Here is a 19,084-nt window from a genome sequence, read left to right on the forward strand (position 1 = left end):
AATGCATCAGGGGACTAGTAATTCCAGTACAAACTTAATAAAAATAAACAATATCATCTGTTCCCTTTCCTAAACAGTCCAGATTTTCTCATTGTCTGTGTGCTCAGTATTCCCACACAGCAACTTGGCAAGCATCAGAAGACAGCTCAGGAGTAAACTGCTCTGAGACTAGGAAGGATGTGGGGGCAGGGAATGGAAAGCCACATCGACTTTGATGATGAATTGCAGGTCCTTCTGATAGAGGACCTGATAGTGCATCAGGTTTTGCTGTTGCCGCTGTTGCTACTCTTCTTCCCGGGATTTACAGATGTGACTCTTGTGGACAATACAAATAAAGTAACTGCCACGTTCTTTTCAGCATTCATATTGCTGGATTCTTGTAGGTTTCACAGCTTGTCACCGTCCCTGCTGAAGTAATTATTTTTACCTTCCTTGAGAAAGTGAGCCACGCCCCTCCGTAACTTTCCCCCTCTTCAGTCCTCTCCAGCCAGGTGAGAGGCTCATATCCCTGGACTCGGTAACTCTCCACGCTCTTCTGAAGCCCTGGATCAGTACTGGCATACCAAGAGCTTACTTCTGGGAGAGTGGTTAATTTGTGAGGATGCCTCACAACATGGCAAGGAAAACGACTGGCAGAGATGACAATACTTACCATCAATAAAGTGATTTTTTACTCCAAAGAACTATTTTAGAAATTATATAAAACAGGGCCCAGCGAAAGTAGCCTCATCCTTGAGAGCCTTTGTGGGACTCCACCTGCAAAGTCTAGTAAACATCAACGCTGTCTCAAATAGTTGAAGGGTCGTAAACCGGAAGAGCAACTAAATATAGTTTGCCCCGTTCAGAAAACGCCTCCAAAGGGTCCAAGGAGAAAACCGCTTAAGAGACTAAAGGATTTGGCTTAATTAAATGAAGGAACTAGCACTAGGGGTAGGGGAATTTCTCAGTTGTTGAAGTGCTAGCCCTACAAGCATGAGGATAGGAGTTCAAATCCCAGAGCTCCCATGAAAATGTCTGGAAAATAGGGGCGCATGCTTGTAATCCCAATGCTGTGGAGGCAGAAACTGGTGGCTCCCTGGGGCTCACTGGCTGGCCAGTTTACCCTAATCAGTGATCTTCCCGTGGATGCCACCCAGGTTGTCCTCTTGCACCCTCACCCGACACACACAGGCATATAGCTGCTCATTTGCATGTACATGTGCGTACACAAATAGTGGTACATATGCATTCACACAAGTAAAAGAAATTATATATGTATTTTTAAAAGATGGGTCTCTTTTTCTAGAAGCACTGGTTTCCATGCTGCTGCTGCTGCTGCTGCTGCTGCGGAGATGTTTTCCAGTGACTCAGTTGATGATGCTGACAACTAGAACACGGTTGGGTTAAAGAAAATTTCTTCCATGTCCTGCAATGCAATGAATCAGGCAGGTATCACAATAACTGCATTGTTATCAACACTTCTTTATTTAGAGAGTTAACAGATTGTGACACAGGAAGTGTGGTGAGAAACGGCCCCGTAAACAAATTGATTGACAAGCACTTACTGTCATTACAGTTTTAACAAAAGTGTGCTATAATAGACACGGACTCAAGGTCTCAGAAAAGACTGTTTTTAAATGTTTTAGTCTTTAATTAACCAACACATCCTATTTATTATGTACAATTTGAAGTATGCACACTCTGCAAAATGGCTAAACTAAGCTAATAAATGTTTAGGACAAGTTTTTTGCTCTGTTTATGAAATGTATCATTTAAAATTACTGAAACATATAGAAATAACAGAAAATCATATTGAACGTTATTTCACAGTTCCAATTTGTAGCTAATCACAAAAACAAACAAACAAACAAACAAACACAGGAATATATTCCCCAAGGCCAATGAGCACAGTGTTTTCTTTGTTATACCTTTTCTGTCTCTTGCTTTCCTAACACTCATGCCTGGTTTCCATCCTCTTAGGCAATTCTTATGCAAGAAGCTAAACGTAATTAAATGTGCAGGATGAAAAGATGGCCCAGGCACTGCTGGTACCCCCGGGACCCGAGAGCTTCCGCCTTTTCACTCGAGAATCTCTTGCTGCTATCGAAAAGCGTGCTGCAGAAGAGAAAGCCAAGAAACCCAAGAAAGAACAAGACATTGATGATGAGAACAAACCAAAGCCAAACAGTGACTTGGAAGCTGGGAAGAACCTCCCATTTATCTATGGAGACATTCCTCCAGAGATGGTGTCAGAGCCTCTGGAGGACCTGGACCCCTACTACGTCAGTAAGAAGGTGAGTGCTGAATTAATGTGACTGAAAAGTTCTCAGTTAGATGTGCAAAACAAGGGCTTATGTGCATTGGGGCCTTGTAATTGTTGTCTGTGAAAGATTTCATGGTACTCTTTACTGCTGCACATCTTGAAGCACAGTAAAGCAAACACGGAAACATTCATAAGAAATGAAATCTCTGCTACAGAGGAATAAGTGTAAACAATTTCTACCATATCACAGTATCACGATAAATGGGAAAACTTAAAGTTGACAGCAAAGATAAGTATCTTCTATTGCTAGCCCATTTAATGGCTTGATAGACAGTCAAATTGTAGTTATGAGGGGAAAAGGGCAGATGCTATACTTATTTTGTAGTTCATTCTTGTCTTGATATTTCTTACAATCATCTGGGTTCTAGAAGAGAGTACTCTACCCATCTATTCCTATAGACAGATAATTCATGGAGAAGCGTGTTGACCCAGACATCCATTTTTTAGTCTTTTCCCTCTGTCCTGGCGTATGATTAGGTACTTCTACAGGCCTCATTGAAACTGCAATAGGTGAAATTCTAGACCACCTACAAATATTTAAAATATTGCCACAGGAAAGACATATCAAGAATAAAAGAAAAAACATTGTGATAGTAATTATAACAATAGCAACAATAATCTCCACATAATTTAAAGGAACAGTAATGACTATGCTTTCCCAAGGTCTAAAATAACAACATAGTTCTTCTAGAATTAGTTCCTATAGCTAAACCAACTTTGTGGGACCCATAGTCACTCTAAATAAAGGATACTGTTTTAATACCTAAATGGATATTTTGGCACCTTTTAACAACAATTTATAGCTTACCTTCACAATGATAAAAGAGTTCATTGTAAAGATAAACTAACATCATTCTGGGTTGATGATTTATGGATTAAGAAATAAACAAAACACCTTTACTTGTCAGAGTAGAACGTTTAAAAAGCAACAGCTGAAGATACTGCATTTTTTAAGTAGTGTACAACTTAAAGGTGTAAGTCCTGGGGATGGAGAGACGGCCTCTGGTTAAGAACACTTGCCTTCCTGCGCCCATGTCAGGAGCTCACAGCACCCAGGTCAGGAGGCTCAGGACTGCCTGTAATGACAGCTCCTGAAGATCGGACCCTCTCGCTGGCCTCTGTGAGCACTCTTGCACACATGTGCATATTTGCAAAAAGACATAACACATAAATGAAAAGGAAACAAATCTTTTAAAAAGTTATGTCCTTTTAAATAAGTTTAGCAATAAAAGGCATTAAATGTACATTCCTGTGCATCTAAAATAAACTTCAACACTTGCCTGTAGAGACTGTCAAGAAATGTTTGAAATTTAGAAACCCGGATGTTATAAAGTCTGGTTAACATTAAAATACTTCTCCCAGAGACCAGGAAAATAGTGAACTTGAAATAAACATTTGCAGCCATGTTTGTTGTCTCATAAACCCAGCATGTGGGAGACAGTGCCTGAAAGATCATGAATTCAAGGCCAGCCTGAGCTACAAACCCCAAAGTGTATGTATTTAAAGTTATTTTCAGGATACAGGAGTTTGTTTTTCCTTGACACCGTATTGTGCTTTTAAAAATAAGTGAAGGAGCCAATCAATTTGGCGATATTATCAAATGCAGCAAGGGCTATGTTTACTTTCATTAAAAGAATTTACTTCTCGATGGCAATATCATCGCTTTGTGAAAGGGCCATCCTGGGCTACCTAGCAGACAATACTGGATAACCTTACCATTTGATTGAGTCAGCTGTTTAGACTCCGTGTTCAACAGGACTCTTTTATCAATGATTTGTTTTCCCACCGATTTCCTGAGGGACAAGCATCACTGTAATTCTTTTTCCACATGAGAAAATAGCATCCACACTTTATTGTTAATTGATTACCATCCATCTGATTTTACAGGTCAGCCTTTTAAGTTCCGTTAATTTGAGTCTGCCAGTAGAACACGGAATCATTCTCTGTGGAAAGGGCAGGCATTGCTCACTCTAAGCTGGAAACTAGACTTGGATCACCATTCCTTGACAGTGACTCTAAACCATGAAGGGGAGACCTCTACTGTTTGGCCCCTTTACTGTTTGGCTTCCCTGCCTTCACTTATGAAATGTCTGTGAGGATGAGGATTCAGGTGCCATTTCCAGAAAAGTGATTCGCGACTCATCAAAACTAAAGGGAGGGACTAATGCGTGAACTCACAGAATTTCGTCACTGCAGGAAGCCACATTACTCTATGGCAATGGGTGTAAAAGGCAACATGGCGCTCTAGAGCTTTGTGTAATGATTTGCTGTCACTAATTAGTGTTGTATCTTAGTGCCTAATATAACCAGATGAGTAAGAGCACAATGTATTTTAACAGCATGTAAGCTGGCCAGGTTAGCAGCTTAGAAATAGTGGTGTGATAATAATAGCTAACATTTGCTGGGCTCACCCTATGTCAGGAGCCACTCGAATACTCCAGTTCATTTCATACCAACAAGCTAGTGAGGCAGTTACTATTGTAGCCTCGGTTTACGGATGGGAAAGTAGAGCCAAGGGTGAGTCCTTCGCTTACCGAAGACACACTCCATCAACGATAGAGAGCAAGGATTCGAGCCTCATCTGTCCACCTTCAGGGCTCTTGTCCGCTGATCAAACCCTGCAGTTAAAATGAATGTAAAATAAGATTGTCGGGAATCAGTTGCGCCATCCTCTTTTGCTTTTTAATTTTTATTGATTCCTTGTGAATTTCACATCATGCACCCCAATCCCACTCATCTTCAGGCCCCTTCATATCTGCCCTCAGCCCTTGCAACCTTTCTCCCTCCCAAGACAAAACAAAACAAACAAAAACATCTGGCCGTGGAAGCTGCAGTGTATGTTCACAATATACCTTTTGTCCAAGCAAACCTACTTGCAAATAACCATTGCAATGAGTCATCGGTCTGAATCAAGGCCTCTGACCTCTGCGACACCATGAATACTGGAGCCTCATAAGGACTTCTCTCGGATATCCTGTTGTTGCTCTGGGTGACAGCATCTTTTTAAATTCAGTGCTTGGGCTATCTTCCTGCTCCACTGGGGGGTAAAACTGCTTTTCTTTCCACAAAACCAAGAATTTCAGTGAACTTATTAGTACTTATCTGGAAGAAGAATGAGAAGGAGGAGGAGAAGAAGGTCTCTAAAGTAGAAAATTGCTGTTGCAACAAACTTCAATTCCAGTGTATATAACAATTTTGGCAACACGCACCAGGCCTTCTCAAGGTGCCACCACTTGGTTACTTGGAAACCTGGCTTTGGAGTCGGCGTTACTTCTCTGCCTTCCAGGCATCTGCCATATTCTCATGTAGTTGTTGGTGTAGGTGCACCATTCAGTAACGTCAGGACCCCAGGTTCAAACATCTTCTTGCAATCTTTTCACAAGGTAGAACTTTAGCATTTTACTCTGAGTTTCTCAGCATGCAGGGTGTGCGTTTCTAAGCTCCGTCCTGCACCTGAGTTATAAATTCTGAATAGGTGCACTTCACTCACCAGTTTAGAATTCACTCGCACCCACAAGCTAACCTTGCAGGAAAAGCAGAGGGTTTCACGTTTAAAAGGACAGTCCATTCCTGCTTAGTGTATTTTTGGAGATATTTCAAAACAAAACCCCCTTCTAATGTTGCAAGTCTAAATTGTTTCCCCCCCCCTCAGGGAAATTGTTTCAAAGAGCATGAGTTAATGCACTTTAAATTATTGTGAACTTTTACACACTGTTGATGCCTAAATGGATCTTGATTGCTTGACTGTGAATTCGTGACAATCCAGTAACGCTTCTGTAGTTCAAGGGCAGGCTTAGCAAGGTTCATTGTCACTTGCTGATACTCCTGATGCCAGTAAGGGATCATTTACTTGCCCCCTTTCAAGAATTTATGGAGCTCAGCTCGTTGAAAATGGGTCGTTAAGTAATGGCTGGCTCAATGGTCTTCAACACAGAAGGGTGCTGAAAGGCTTGCTTGTTGTCCCTGCCCTTTTCAGTATAAACATCTCTGCCTGCCTCTTCAAACAGAGCATGTTGCTAGTCGCTGTGACTGTATGGGATATAGCCTTAGCAAAAGGGTGCAAACATATTATTAAATAAATCACTACATACAACAGATGTCATAAAGGTGAACAGCGCCTTCAAGGTAAACCCATATTTAATTAGAACAAGTGTTTATTGGCAAACCACACTATTAAAAACTGTGGGGAAACACAGCCATAGACTGCAGGCTCTTTGTGCTCACTCATTTATAAAAACATCTAACCAGGTTCTCCCACAAATGAACCCTGCATGGAAATTGCTACTTGATGGTGCTTATGAGCAACATGTCAAAGAATGCAAAGTAATACACCAAAAGTTAGTGGCAAGAGAAACAGCTAGGGAGTGATCAGAAGGCAGTGTGATTTTTCTGGGAAAACGTAAGGTAGAAGGTGATTTGGGTATTGAGAATGGGAAAAGAACTGAATAAGACTGCCTGCAAATTAGAATTACCTGAGGAGAATGTTTAGACTACCCAAATATCTTCCCTAACCTCCAAATTTAAATATGGACAATCCCTTAATTGATGAGATAATCTTGTATAGTTAGAGATTTCTGCAGGTATACCCTTCTTCTCTGAGTCTCTGACCTTGTTCATCACAGCCAGAGGGAGAGATTGACAAGTTATGAGTGAGACTGACAAGTGGATTAAATGGCTGGAATAGAGATGATTCCAGTGGTAAAAAATAAAGGATGATCCATCCTGGGGAAACTGATAGGTCATCATGGGTCTGCATAGCTTAGATGCTAAGATGATGAATGTATGTTTCAGATCACAGACTTTTAACTATGGCATGGCCTTTGAAGTCATGTATTCAAAATTAATTTTCAATGCAGCTGTCTTTTCTCAGTATAAGCCACAAAGTAGATCCTTCTCAGCACACAAAAATCAGTTTCTATAACTTGTTTAAATGTCTTAAATCAAGGCAGCTGCTACATAAACAATGGGAGTCCTCTACAAAATCGGAGTTAAAAGGTTTTACAATGGTTAAAAATATTCATAAAAGATTATTTTAAGTTATGTGTATGAAATAATTTGAAAAATTACCAGACCTAGAGACAGATGGCAAGCCTCAAATACAAATGAACTCTGTAAGGTTGTGTAATTTGATTTTAAAAGTGTGTAGGGTCATAAGTTTGTGTCAACAAGTTTGGAAGCTTAGAGGCAGCTCAGGCACTAGTCACCCGGGCCTGTACTGTGGCTCTACGTGTAGGGGAGAAAACTGCCTGTGTCTAGTAAACAAGATATTGGTTATGTTCCAACTGAATTAATTGAACATGTTTGAACAACAACAAAAATCAGGTAAAAGTTCTTGGTGTGTGTTGTAAATGCTTTAAATAAGCCCACGTGTCTAATTTAGTAATCTCTCTTGTATTTTCTTTTTCAGACTTTTGTAGTGTTGAATAAAGGGAAGGCAATTTTTCGATTCAGTGCCACCTCCGCCCTGTACATTTTAACTCCACTAAACCCTGTTAGGAAAATTGCTATTAAGATTTTGGTACACTCATATCCTTTTCATGTGAATTGTCCAAATGCTGTTTCTGACCGTTGGTTTTCAATGAAGTGACTTTCTCATGTTTTTGTATCTACACAATTTCTTTGAGGCAAATGGTGACATTTTCAGTTTAAGTGATTGATTTCCATTGGCCTTCTGTTATTTATAAAGTTTATCATAAAATTATTATCACGGTTCTAGAAGCAAATATGAAGCATACTAGCAAGTTTGTCAATGGGCCGACGATATTGTATAGCAGAAATAAGAGCAAATCCTCTTGCCTTTTCTTATCCTCAGCTAAATCATTTATTATTGCTAAAGAAGTCTAGCCTGCTACAGTTATTATAGCATATTATATGATGTAGTATGTTTAGTTAATGTCACTACATATTGCCAAATGCTCCAACGTTCATGTGTCTCAATTGGCTGTCTATCCTCAGCAAATTTACCTCCATTCCCCATCTCCTCCTTCCTTACTTTTCTCCCTTCCTTCACATTCCCCATTTCCTTCTTGCTCTCTCCCTTCTTTTCTTTTATTTCTTCTGTAAATATCTATGAAACTGCTATATGCCTATATACCTGGATAATAATATATCAAAAATGTCATCAACCTTGAAACCCTTTATGGGTCTGAGATGTGACTCAGTGGTACCAAATTAGTTTAGCATGTTCAGGGCACTGAATTTGAATGTGACATATACATGTGTAAATTATAATAGTAAAAAAAAAATACATGTGATGAGAAGAATAAGCAGAGATTGCAATAGATTCTGAAGTAATGACAAAATGTGTTTAAAATGGGTTTAGTAGTGGGTATTTTCTATAGGCAAATTTAAAAAAAGACTTATATAAAGCAAAACATTATTATACAGACAAAGCAAATAGGAGATAACCTTTCAAAGTACATATGAATTCTCTCATTCTGAAGTTTGATCTTAGAAAGTATTTATATTTTAAAATAAAATTATTTGTCACATGAACTTCTATTGAACCTACAAAAACAATGATCCTAGCTGAATAGTCAATGACACTACCTTCTTGGCACAAAATAATACCCCCACTTATAGCATGCTATAAATTATAAAGAAATGAGTTCAGTTTTCGTTTACAAGAGAATTCCTAATCAGTTTCTAATCTTTTATAAAGAATAGTAGTCCATATGAAAGGCCTTGACTTTTCTCATTAACCATCGTCTTAACCCGGCTAAATGAGATTAATGTCACAGTTAACTTAGGCTTTTGAATCTTTTGTGTTGGGTAGATTTAGGTGTCTGTAATGAATTGACATTTATTCCTTAACAACAATATACTTTATTCAGCATGCTTATCATGTGCACTATCTTGACCAACTGTGTATTTATGACGCTGAGTAATCCTCCAGACTGGACAAAGAATGTAGAGTAAGTAGGAATGGCTTCTTGGGATGAAAACAAACAAACAAACAAACAAAACAAAACAAAAACACACATTCATATTCTCTGCTATTTGCTAATGGTCTGACTTGTGGCTTTCACTTTTTGAAGTCAAGGTAAACACTTACGTCTTTTGATTCTGTAGTTTTAAGAATGATGGCCAAGCAAACGGCATCAATTTCTGTTGTTAGTACTTTCGGAGATCACTATAAAGATATACTGTACCATTGTAAACCAGCATTAATCACTGATTTATATTTTAACAGAAGATTATTTAGAATATTTCAAAATATTTCTGCTGGATGGTATTGTCATGGTGGATCCTGTTCTTAGGTGAGGCAGCTCTTTTGACCGAAATGCCAAGTACCAGACTTAGAGTTCACAAATACGAAATACCTACAAAAGTGACTCTGTACAAACTTTTTCCAATAAGACTAATGGAGGCATTTAGAAATATATAAATTTCATTTAATTTTAATTATATAATATGGAAATCTAAGTAAAAGGTGTATTCGGCTATGAATATTAATTATTTTATTTTTTATGTGTATGAGTGTTTTGCCTGTATGTGTGTCTATGGACCATGTGCATGTAGGGCCCAAAGAGGCCAAAAGAGGGTGTTGAATGTCCTGAGACTGGAGTACAGAATGCAATCTGGGTACTTTGAAATGACAGCCATCTGTCTAGCCCTGAGTATCTCTTTTTAAGGTAAAAGTACTACCTTAGACATATAATACATGCTACTAAAATAGTTCTAGTGTTACAAAGGTTTTTGGCTTGCACATTTCTGTTAGGTGAACGTACAACTTTTCCAATCAACTACATCTGGTAGTTTTTGCATTGTAATAAGGAAACAAACAGCTGTGATTGTCGCTACAATTAAATAAATAAATAAAATTTAAAAGTGAAACCAAGTTGACATGAAATCTAAGAATAAAAGGCAATAAGATAACTCACCTCTGAGATGAAAGCAGAGGTTACATCATATAGTGCACAAATTGAAATAACACCAATGCAGTACAGTAAGATGCATCTTTTCTTAACACTCAGCTACTTCATCGGTAGCCACCATGCTTTCTGTCCCTGCAACCTATTGAGCTTGGGGCGGGTGGGGAATGGAGGAGGACTGTACTTGGAAAAGTAAATGTAATGACTTCTGCAACTGTTCCCTTGTTCCTTCCTACGAGGGAACATTTCACAAAAAAAGCATCCTACAAACACTGATCCTAACACTTTGTACATATAAAGCAATTTTAGACTCTAAAACACAATGAGTTGCCATTAGACAATCAAATGTTTTCTATAGCTGAGATGAAATAGTCTGAAAAATAAACTTGAATTATGCTTTTAAAAGACACAGTGTTTAAAAACAAGTACTCTCGACTTAAATAACTTAAATTGTCACCATTCAGAGAAATGGGCCAGAACATACAACCACAAACCGCAAACTCAAAAGCTGTTTGCTCCTTGATGGCTTAAAATGAATTCAAGCAAATGTGAATACAAAATTAGATTGAAGAATTTAGTATATCCGTGATCTGAAGATCTCAGGCAAATACGGACATGCGATCCTAGAAAACTGATACATTTTATGTGATCATAAACGTGATCACATAAAGGAGACACAAAGATAGATGGGGCAGTCTTATAATCCTGTACCTAACTCTTAATAATAATATAAAAATCTATTTCCAACGTACTGCAATAGCCTTGAATGAGCTTAACCATCTGAAAACTTGAATAAGAATATTTCAGTAAAAGTGAATGTGTCCACGCTATGCTGCTTCCCAAAGAACATGCCAACTGCGTGGCTATGGAAAGTTAGAATCCAGCTAGTTCTGTATATTAGCCTCCAGCAGTTAGACCAATGTCCTTATGGCTACACTCTAAATTGTGTATACACTCTCAGAGTTCAGTGGTTATCCACAAAATATGGGAAACTATTACTCTCTTTAAGCATGTTTTGAGCGTTTCGTAGAGCGTATTTTAGCCACATTCACCTTCCACAACTCTTCTGAGAAACTGTTGTTCTGAAACGTAAGTAATTTAACAAGTTTTGAAGATCATATTTATGGCAGATGTATTCTTTTCTCTTAATACTTCACTTGGTCTAATAAGAATTAAATTAAGATTCTCCAATAAATACAAATAAGAAACAAAGTTTTGGAAATTTTTCTTTAAACAAAACAAAATGCTAGGGCTTGCCATGCTCAGAAAACAGTAGTTTGTATATAAAGTGTATGATTAAAATTTACTATCAAAGTACAACAATAAAAAAAGAAACAAATAAATAAACAAAAAAACTTCCTAGCTTCAACTTCCTTAACTTTCTAGCTACAATTGCTAACCTTGGCTTGGGTGTGTTTCCTAGGTATACATTCACTGGGATCTATACCTTTGAATCACTTATAAAGATCTTGGCAAGAGGGTTTTGCTTAGAAGATTTCACATTCCTTCGTGACCCATGGAACTGGCTGGATTTCAGTGTCATCGTGATGGCGTGAGTAGTTTTTTTTTTTTTTTAATCCTGATAAATTCAAAGAAAGGAAAATATTTGCCATATAAATCAAGTTAAAAGATGTTTTGAAGCCATGTGCAGTGGCCCACGCCTGTATCCCAGCATTCAGGGAGGCAGAGGCAAGTAGATTTCTGTAAGTTCTAGAACAGCCTGTTCTACAAAACAAGTCCAGGGAACACAGAGAAACTCTGTCTCAAAAAAAAAAAAAAAAAAAAAAAAAAAAAAAAAAAAAAAAAAAAAAAATTAAAACTAAAAGCTTAAAAAGAAAGAAAAACATGTTTTGAATATAGAGCTTTCTTGTTAGGCAGATCAACTCTATGCCATAAACATCAAGATAATGTGCACTAGACAAATAAGTATATCTATCTCATCAGCAACACATGGAATTATTTTATTGTCCCTTAGTCTTTGAGCAATAACTAGAGTTACTTCATATTCCACCACCTTTCTCTTCATAAAAATCAAGTTACTTATTAACTACAGCTTAATAGGAACTGCTCTGCTGTGATAAAGTTTGCAAACAATCATCTTTATGTAAATGAAAACTACATTAAAATAAAGCAAGTTTTTTTTTTCCCCCTTAAAGGCAGCTTTCAGCCTTTGGCATCCTGAGCTTTATATCACTTCTGTTTGTGTATTTCAAAGTGCTCTAGATGCCAGCCCAGCATTAGTTACTTAAAATGAACTTTGCCAAAACTATCAGTAACTCTGATTTAATCCTACAGGTATGTAACAGAATTTGTAAGCCTAGGCAATGTTTCAGCCCTTCGAACTTTCAGAGTCTTGCGAGCTCTGAAAACTATTTCTGTAATTCCAGGTAAGAAGAAAATGGTGTAAGGTGGTAGGCTCCTTATATCTCCAACTTTTCTTGTGTGTTATTGTGTTTGTGTGTGAACTCCCTATTACAGATATGTGACAGAGTTTGTGGACCTGGGCAATGTCTCAGCGCTGAGAACGTTCAGAGTTCTCCGAGCATTGAAAACAATTTCAGTCATTCCAGGTGAGAGCTAGGTTAAACACAGAGGCTGGCTTTAAACCCACCATAACAATATTGGGGTTGCAACCCCACCTTTGGCTTTGTTGCTCTTTATTCATGTCTGTCGCATTCAAGAATGCCAAATGGTGTTTCCGTGTTAGTTCAGCTCCTTTAAAATATTGGTAATTTCAACCTTATTCATAAAGTCTGCCTCTGAGTTTAACAGAAATTTGCATGAGACGTCCATATGTCATCAATGCGTGTTTTTGTAACCCCTCTCATGCATTTATGTCTCCTCTCCTGCATTCTGATCTTTTATCATGATAGCTTTTCTATCATGGCTTTACTGACTCCCTTGTATTTTACTATTTGCTCCAGATCTATTTCAAAAATGGATCATCATGTATGTAAAGAGAAAAGGTTATGGAGCAGTATATGTGTGGCATGGGATCTTTATGGCCTTATTTTTTTGTTTTTGCCTTTTAACCACTGCTTCTTACAGGCTGGCATAAAGAATGGGTTGGGAGAAACAGCTTGATGAAACATAAAAAAAAAAAAGAGACAAAATAACAGCAATTCAGTTTCCTACATGTTTGTGGCAACACATGCTATCACACAGATAGAACTTCCTGAAGATTAATGAGCATTGGTTGGGAACCCTCTGGCAGCATGTTTCTATAGAAAGGCCGCCCTCCATCTGTTTCCAAGTCATGAGAGCGTCCATGAAGCTTCCATGTCTATGTAGCTGAGCTGCCGTTCATGAGGGCTGCAGAACATGTGTCCCTACTGAGAAGAAATCTTGTCATATACCACACTGACCTATAGTTCTTTCTCCAAAGGTCTGAAGACCATCGTGGGGGCCCTGATCCAGTCCGTGAAGAAGCTGTCTGACGTCATGATCCTCACCGTGTTCTGTCTCAGCGTGTTTGCTCTAATCGGGCTGCAGCTGTTCATGGGCAACCTGAGGAATAAGTGCTTGCAGTGGCCCCCGAGCGACTCTGCCTTTGAAACCAACACTACTTCCTACTTCAACAGCACAATGGATTCAAATGGGACATTCGTCAACGTAACAATGAGCACATTCAACTGGAAGGATTACATCGCAGATGACAGTAAGAATCGTTGCCACTGTATGTTCCCCACAGTGTTGCTGAGGGGGTTTCCAACTACCAACAATTCAGACTATGTATGAAGCCACTTTCTAGATAGAACTTATTGATGAACCCTTGGTAAATAACTGAAATAATCTCCAACGAATTCTTTAAAATTTTATTGCAAATTAAAAAAAAATGATTGGGGGAAGTTGTACCTGTGTGCAACAGCACATACGAAAAGGACAGAGGACTTGTGGGAGTCACTTCTCTCCTTTCACGTGTGCGTCTTGGGGGATAAAATTCAGGTCATCAAGGTCAGAAGAAAGTACCATTCCAGTGAGTCATCTCACCCCACCAGCCCCAAACTCTGCTGTGTTTTTAATGTAAACAGCATCACTATGAAATCAACTTGGTTTTTTTTTTATATTAACAGGCCATTTTTATGTTTTGGATGGACAAAAAGACCCTCTACTCTGTGGAAATGGTTCTGATGCAGGGTAAGAAGGAGATAATAACAACAACAATAACAATTAATAATAAAGATGTGGGAGAAGTGTCGTGTGTGTGTGTGTGTGTGTGTGTGTGTGTAATAAAGAGTGGCTGCCTCCCTAAGAAGTGTAGTCTCTGAACCATAGATAATCATTGGTAAGAGAATTTGGAGAATTCCTAGAAAATCAACATAGTCACAACCACCACACTGCTAGAGAGAGACAACTAAATAGAAATCACATTTGCACAGGAATCTGCATGCTGCTATTTTCGTCAGCTCTATACATAAATCAAACCAAACTGGAAGCAGCCAAGATATCTTTATGCAAATAAACACATAACCTGCTGAATGCACATATGATGAAATACTGTTCAGTGACAGATATATCTGAAACTCATGTGCATATGTGAAAAGGAAAAAAAAAAAAAAAAAAAAAAAACACCCAACCTGAAAAAGCTACACACTACAATATTCTCATCACATGATGTCTGAGAAAGACAAAACAACAAAGATGAGCAAGAGATTACAGTTCAAAGGGACTCATGATGGGGAGTGAACTAAGAGAAACACAGTAGATATAAGGTGGGAGACGTACTCTATATGGTTCTATAATAATAAATTCATTAAGCAGTTGTCATATCATAGAAAAATAATTGGTGCACAGTTTGAAGCTCATTGGGAGGTTTGGGATCCCAAGACGAAATTAAAAAAAAAAAAGACAAAATAATTTAAGAGAGCAGAAGTATATGAAACAGCCTTAAAAAGAGTGAGGTAAAGGAAGAAGTGGGGTAAAATGTCCTAACTTCACCTTAGGAAGTGAACAGAATCAGTGACACTGGAGAGAAGGGAGCAGTTGCCTGGCAATAAGCTTCCCGCCGTATCACGGATGAACTATCCCGAAGCCCCTGTGCGTATACGCTAGAGTTGAGCGGCTGAGGACATGGAGGGAGATGGTAGGAGCCTGTCTGCTCCTTGTGCTCATGGGTTAGAGCTTAAGGGAAAAGATGTACTTCAAGTCTAGCTCAGGGTAAACATAAAAGGCTGCCTGTGGGCATATTTATGTGTCTCTGTGTGCGCAAGTCAAGATGCGCACACACACCTCCTTGTTCCATCAGCGGAGGGACCCAGAAGTACTAGGAGCTTCATAGCAGTGAACGCCAGCTGCCACTTCGGCTTCTGATACTGTTCGCCACAAGAAAAACCAGGGCTACTCTGAGCAGTGCCTGAGTCTGGCACTGTCTCAGGAAACGGGAAGAGATTAGTTTGAAATACACTAGAAGCTTAAAAAGCGCTTAAAAAGTGGTCGAAAGGCAAAACGAGGCATGAAATCGTGGAGGTTGTCTTGTACAAGCAATTCCAACAGTTCCCAGAGGTCAAAGATGGCAATTTTTAGCAAGAAATAAAATGCCATTCAAAGTATAGAATACAAACCTATGATTGCCTACTAACGTAAAAAGTTAGAGACTGTAAAGTGCCAAGCAGAATTTGGATATACCCTGCCTTTAAAGAGATTGTCACTTAGTTGTTAAGTATTCATGGCACATTCTCACTTTTTCCTAAAAAAATAGCATCTAGAAAGGGAGGAAAAGTAAACTCAACAGGGGAGGAACCTTTCTAAGACGGAAGGGTCTTAAGGGAAAACTGAGGACATGTGGGTAAAGACTGTAGTTAATCCTGATGTAGTGACGTTAGAACCTGAGCATCATGATACGGGGAATTCTACTATGTTCATAGTTTGCCATAAAGCTAACTGTTTTGGAGTGTGGGGTTATCTTAGAGACCTCTGCAGAACCTGCTAGCAGGTGATCTCACTGACTTAGTTCTCACCTGGTTGATGGTTTGTCCACCTTGATGTTCAATGATAGATTCTGAACACTTTGCGAAGCGTGAATAATGATGACATCAGAGTAGGAATGCCTGACTGCTACCCCCTTGCCTTTCTAAATGGCCATAAATTTGATTCTCTTGCTCTTCCCTTTGTGGCTGGTGTCTCTAACAAATTTCACCTGTGAGCAATCAGCTAAAGTGTTCTGGCAATGAGAGCCTCTTCACAGATAATAACTCTAGCGTTTGACTACTCCTATAAATAAAGAGTGAGCGGGTTGAATAGCTGCACTTTCTCTGCTGCCTGGCCCCCACCACCGCTTCTTTCTTTCCCAGACAATGTCCAGAAGGATACATCTGTGTGAAGGCTGGACGAAACCCCAACTACGGCTACACAAGTTTTGACACATTTAGCTGGGCCTTCTTATCTCTGTTTCGACTCATGACTCAAGACTACTGGGAGAATCTTTACCAGTTGGTATGAACTACATTTGCACTAGTACGATTTGTGTTGATGTACTCATACACAATTCTGAGCACTGATTTATAACATTTAGGGATATTAAAGAGGTCACAATAATGGAGCGAATGGGCCTAGAATCCTCCTCAGTCTTCTCTCTCCCTCTCTCTCCACTCTCCTCCCCTCCCTTGCAGTCTCTTCCCTGCTCCCATCTCTTTCATATACAAACACACATATACACACAAAATAGTAAGTTTCATAGATAAAAGCCCTCTGATATGGGCTTTATTTTGGAAGCATAGCTATTTTGGAGTAGATCAAAAACATACACAAAGTTTCTTAGATGAAACATACATTCATATAAGTGCATAAACATATCACATTGTGGAAATACATGTAAGGAGAATTTCTTATAGGAAAGACTTTTAACTAAATCTGCAGAGAATGAGAAAGCATGGCATTTATAGCACTGTCCTGCATTAGGAACCCTAATGACAATACTTTAATGTAGATCAAGCAAGTACTATTTTGAAATATACTTATGTCAAATGACATGGCAGTCATACTGATGATAATATGGTTATTATATTTACATGTATGTATTTATTCACTTTAACATCAAAAATTATTTAGTCAAAATAGTTGCTTGTTAAAAACCATCAATGAGCTGTGGGCTTGGTGGTGCAAGCCTGTAATCCCAGCACTCAAGGATGCAGAGGCAGGTGGATCTCTGGGAGTTCGAGGCCAACCTCGTCTACAAAGCAGATCCCAGACAGCCAGAGCTACACAGAGAAATCCTTTTCTGTATACCAAAAACCAAAACCAAAACTAAAAACCAAAAACCCCAAAACAAAACAAACAAACAAAAACCAACCATCAATCTTCTGATTTCTAAGTATTGAAGTCTAACGGGGGGGGGGGGATATTATAGTAAAACATCAAACAAAAACCAACCATCAATCTTCTGATTTCTAAGTATTGAAGTCTAATTGAGGGGGGGTATTATAGTAAAACATCAATGACATTATCCCTTTTCTATACTAGACATTACGTGCAGCTGGGAAAACCTACATGATATTTTTCGTCCTGGTGATTTTCTTGGGCTCATTTTATTTGGTGAACTTGATCCTGGCTGTGGTGGCCATGGCCTATGAGGAACAGAATCAGGCCACGTTGGAGGAGGCTGAACAGAAAGAAGCGGAATTTCAGCAAATGTTGGAACAGTTGAAAAAGCAGCAAGAGGAGGCTCAGGTAGGAAGTGACATTTGGCTCTTCATTGCTCTTTTAGTTTCTTACTAGGAATATTTGGCCATTCTAACTGAACTGGAGCGACCATTTTGTACTGTATGTAGCTATTGACATTAGAAAACCGCAAGCTACTCAAACTCAAAATTTTTCGTAAGACTGGAGTCAAGTAAGCTTTTTAGACACCATGAAGAAATTAGCTACCAGGTAGGAATACATTAGGGACGCAGCTTATTATGAAATATCCTCATGGAATCTGGGGATGGGATTTAAAAAATATAATAGAGGTTGCCAACTAATAAGGCTACATTTCAATAGCAACTTTTGAAGCTGGATTCTGTACTTAATTTGTCTCCATAATTCACAAAAACCTCTGTGAATGCATGCTTCTTAGACTTCTTTGGCATCTCTATATTACCGATAACTTGTTCAAACTAAGGAATCAGAAAAGCATCTGAAATTAAGTAACAAGGTGTTCCAGTACTGAAGTTTATTTGGGCTAGGGATATAGTGACTGGGTCATTCATACTTTGAAGAGGTGGGAACACAGGACTGCACAGGTGTGGTAGGCACTCTAGTTATTGCAAGATAAAAGTTGTGGGCAGACCTCGCTAGTCTTTCCATGGGCCTTGGTGATAAATATTTCTTTGCTGTTATAATTTATAGTTTTCTAACAACTAACAAAGCGGAGAACATTTTCTGTTTTTTTTTTTTCTTTTTCTTTAGTCCCTCTCTTTTCTGAAGTGCGTGCTAAAATAAATCTTCAGACACTTCATGCTTTTTTTTTTTTTAATTTAGTTTTGTTTTGTTTGGCTTCGTTTTCATTTCTAAGGTTGGTTGCTTTTTTTACTGAGTTTGATGTGGTCTCTACACACTATAGGCACAAGTGTTTGTCATATGTATGCTTTGCTGGAGCTGGATTTCCATTCATCTGATAGTGGGTTTAAAGCAAATGTTTTTTATTCTGATTAACCAGTCTATTACATGTCTTCGCTTCTTTAGAGCTAATGGTTTTAGCATGGCATCTAAACCAATTTTTTAAAAAGTGCCTCAAATTCCCTCCTATATTGTCTCTGAAAGTTATGTAGGTATTTTGTTGTTGTTGTTGTTGTTGTTGTTGTTTGTTTGTGCTCAATTCCGACTCTAAGTGAACGTGTGTACAAAATGTTAGCTGAATATATTCTTTTTTTGTATAGATAGGAAGGTAATTATTTCAAAACCATTTGAGGAATAAAATATCATTTCTACG

The 19,084-nt window shown here is 38.5% G+C and overlaps 1 protein-coding gene across 8 annotated transcripts in view; it reads left to right on the forward strand.

The window, feature by feature from the left end:
• Positions 1–1,963: 1,963 nt before the first annotated feature.
• Positions 1,964–19,084, forward strand: part of LOC129671296 (sodium channel protein type 3 subunit alpha) — an 84,235-nt gene continuing 67,114 nt past the window's right edge. For 4 of the 8 annotated variants that reach the window (XM_055600100.1, XM_055600098.1, XM_055600101.1 and 1 more), the window contains exons 1-9: positions 1,964–2,273; positions 7,710–7,828; positions 9,127–9,216; positions 11,600–11,728; positions 12,655–12,746; positions 13,562–13,834; positions 14,250–14,313; positions 16,467–16,608; positions 17,635–17,841. In XM_055600100.1, coding sequence (XP_055456075.1) covers positions 2,010–2,273; positions 7,710–7,828; positions 9,127–9,216; positions 11,600–11,728; positions 12,655–12,746; positions 13,562–13,834; positions 14,250–14,313; positions 16,467–16,608; positions 17,635–17,841 — 1,380 coding nt within the window. In that variant the 5' untranslated portion in view covers positions 1,964–2,009. Of the gene's footprint in view, positions 2,274–7,709; positions 7,829–9,126; positions 9,217–11,599; positions 11,729–12,471; positions 12,564–12,654; positions 12,747–13,561; positions 13,835–14,249; positions 14,314–16,466; positions 16,609–17,634; positions 17,842–19,084 lie in introns of those variants that run through there. The other 4 variants (XM_055600099.1, XM_055600103.1, XM_055600096.1 and 1 more) reach the window with 2 other exon arrangements.

The sequence above is a fragment of the Psammomys obesus genome, unplaced genomic scaffold, assembly GCF_907164565.1.
Source record: "Psammomys obesus unplaced genomic scaffold, mPsaObe1.curated_primary_1811, whole genome shotgun sequence".
NCBI lineage: Eukaryota > Metazoa > Chordata > Mammalia > Rodentia > Muridae > Psammomys > Psammomys obesus.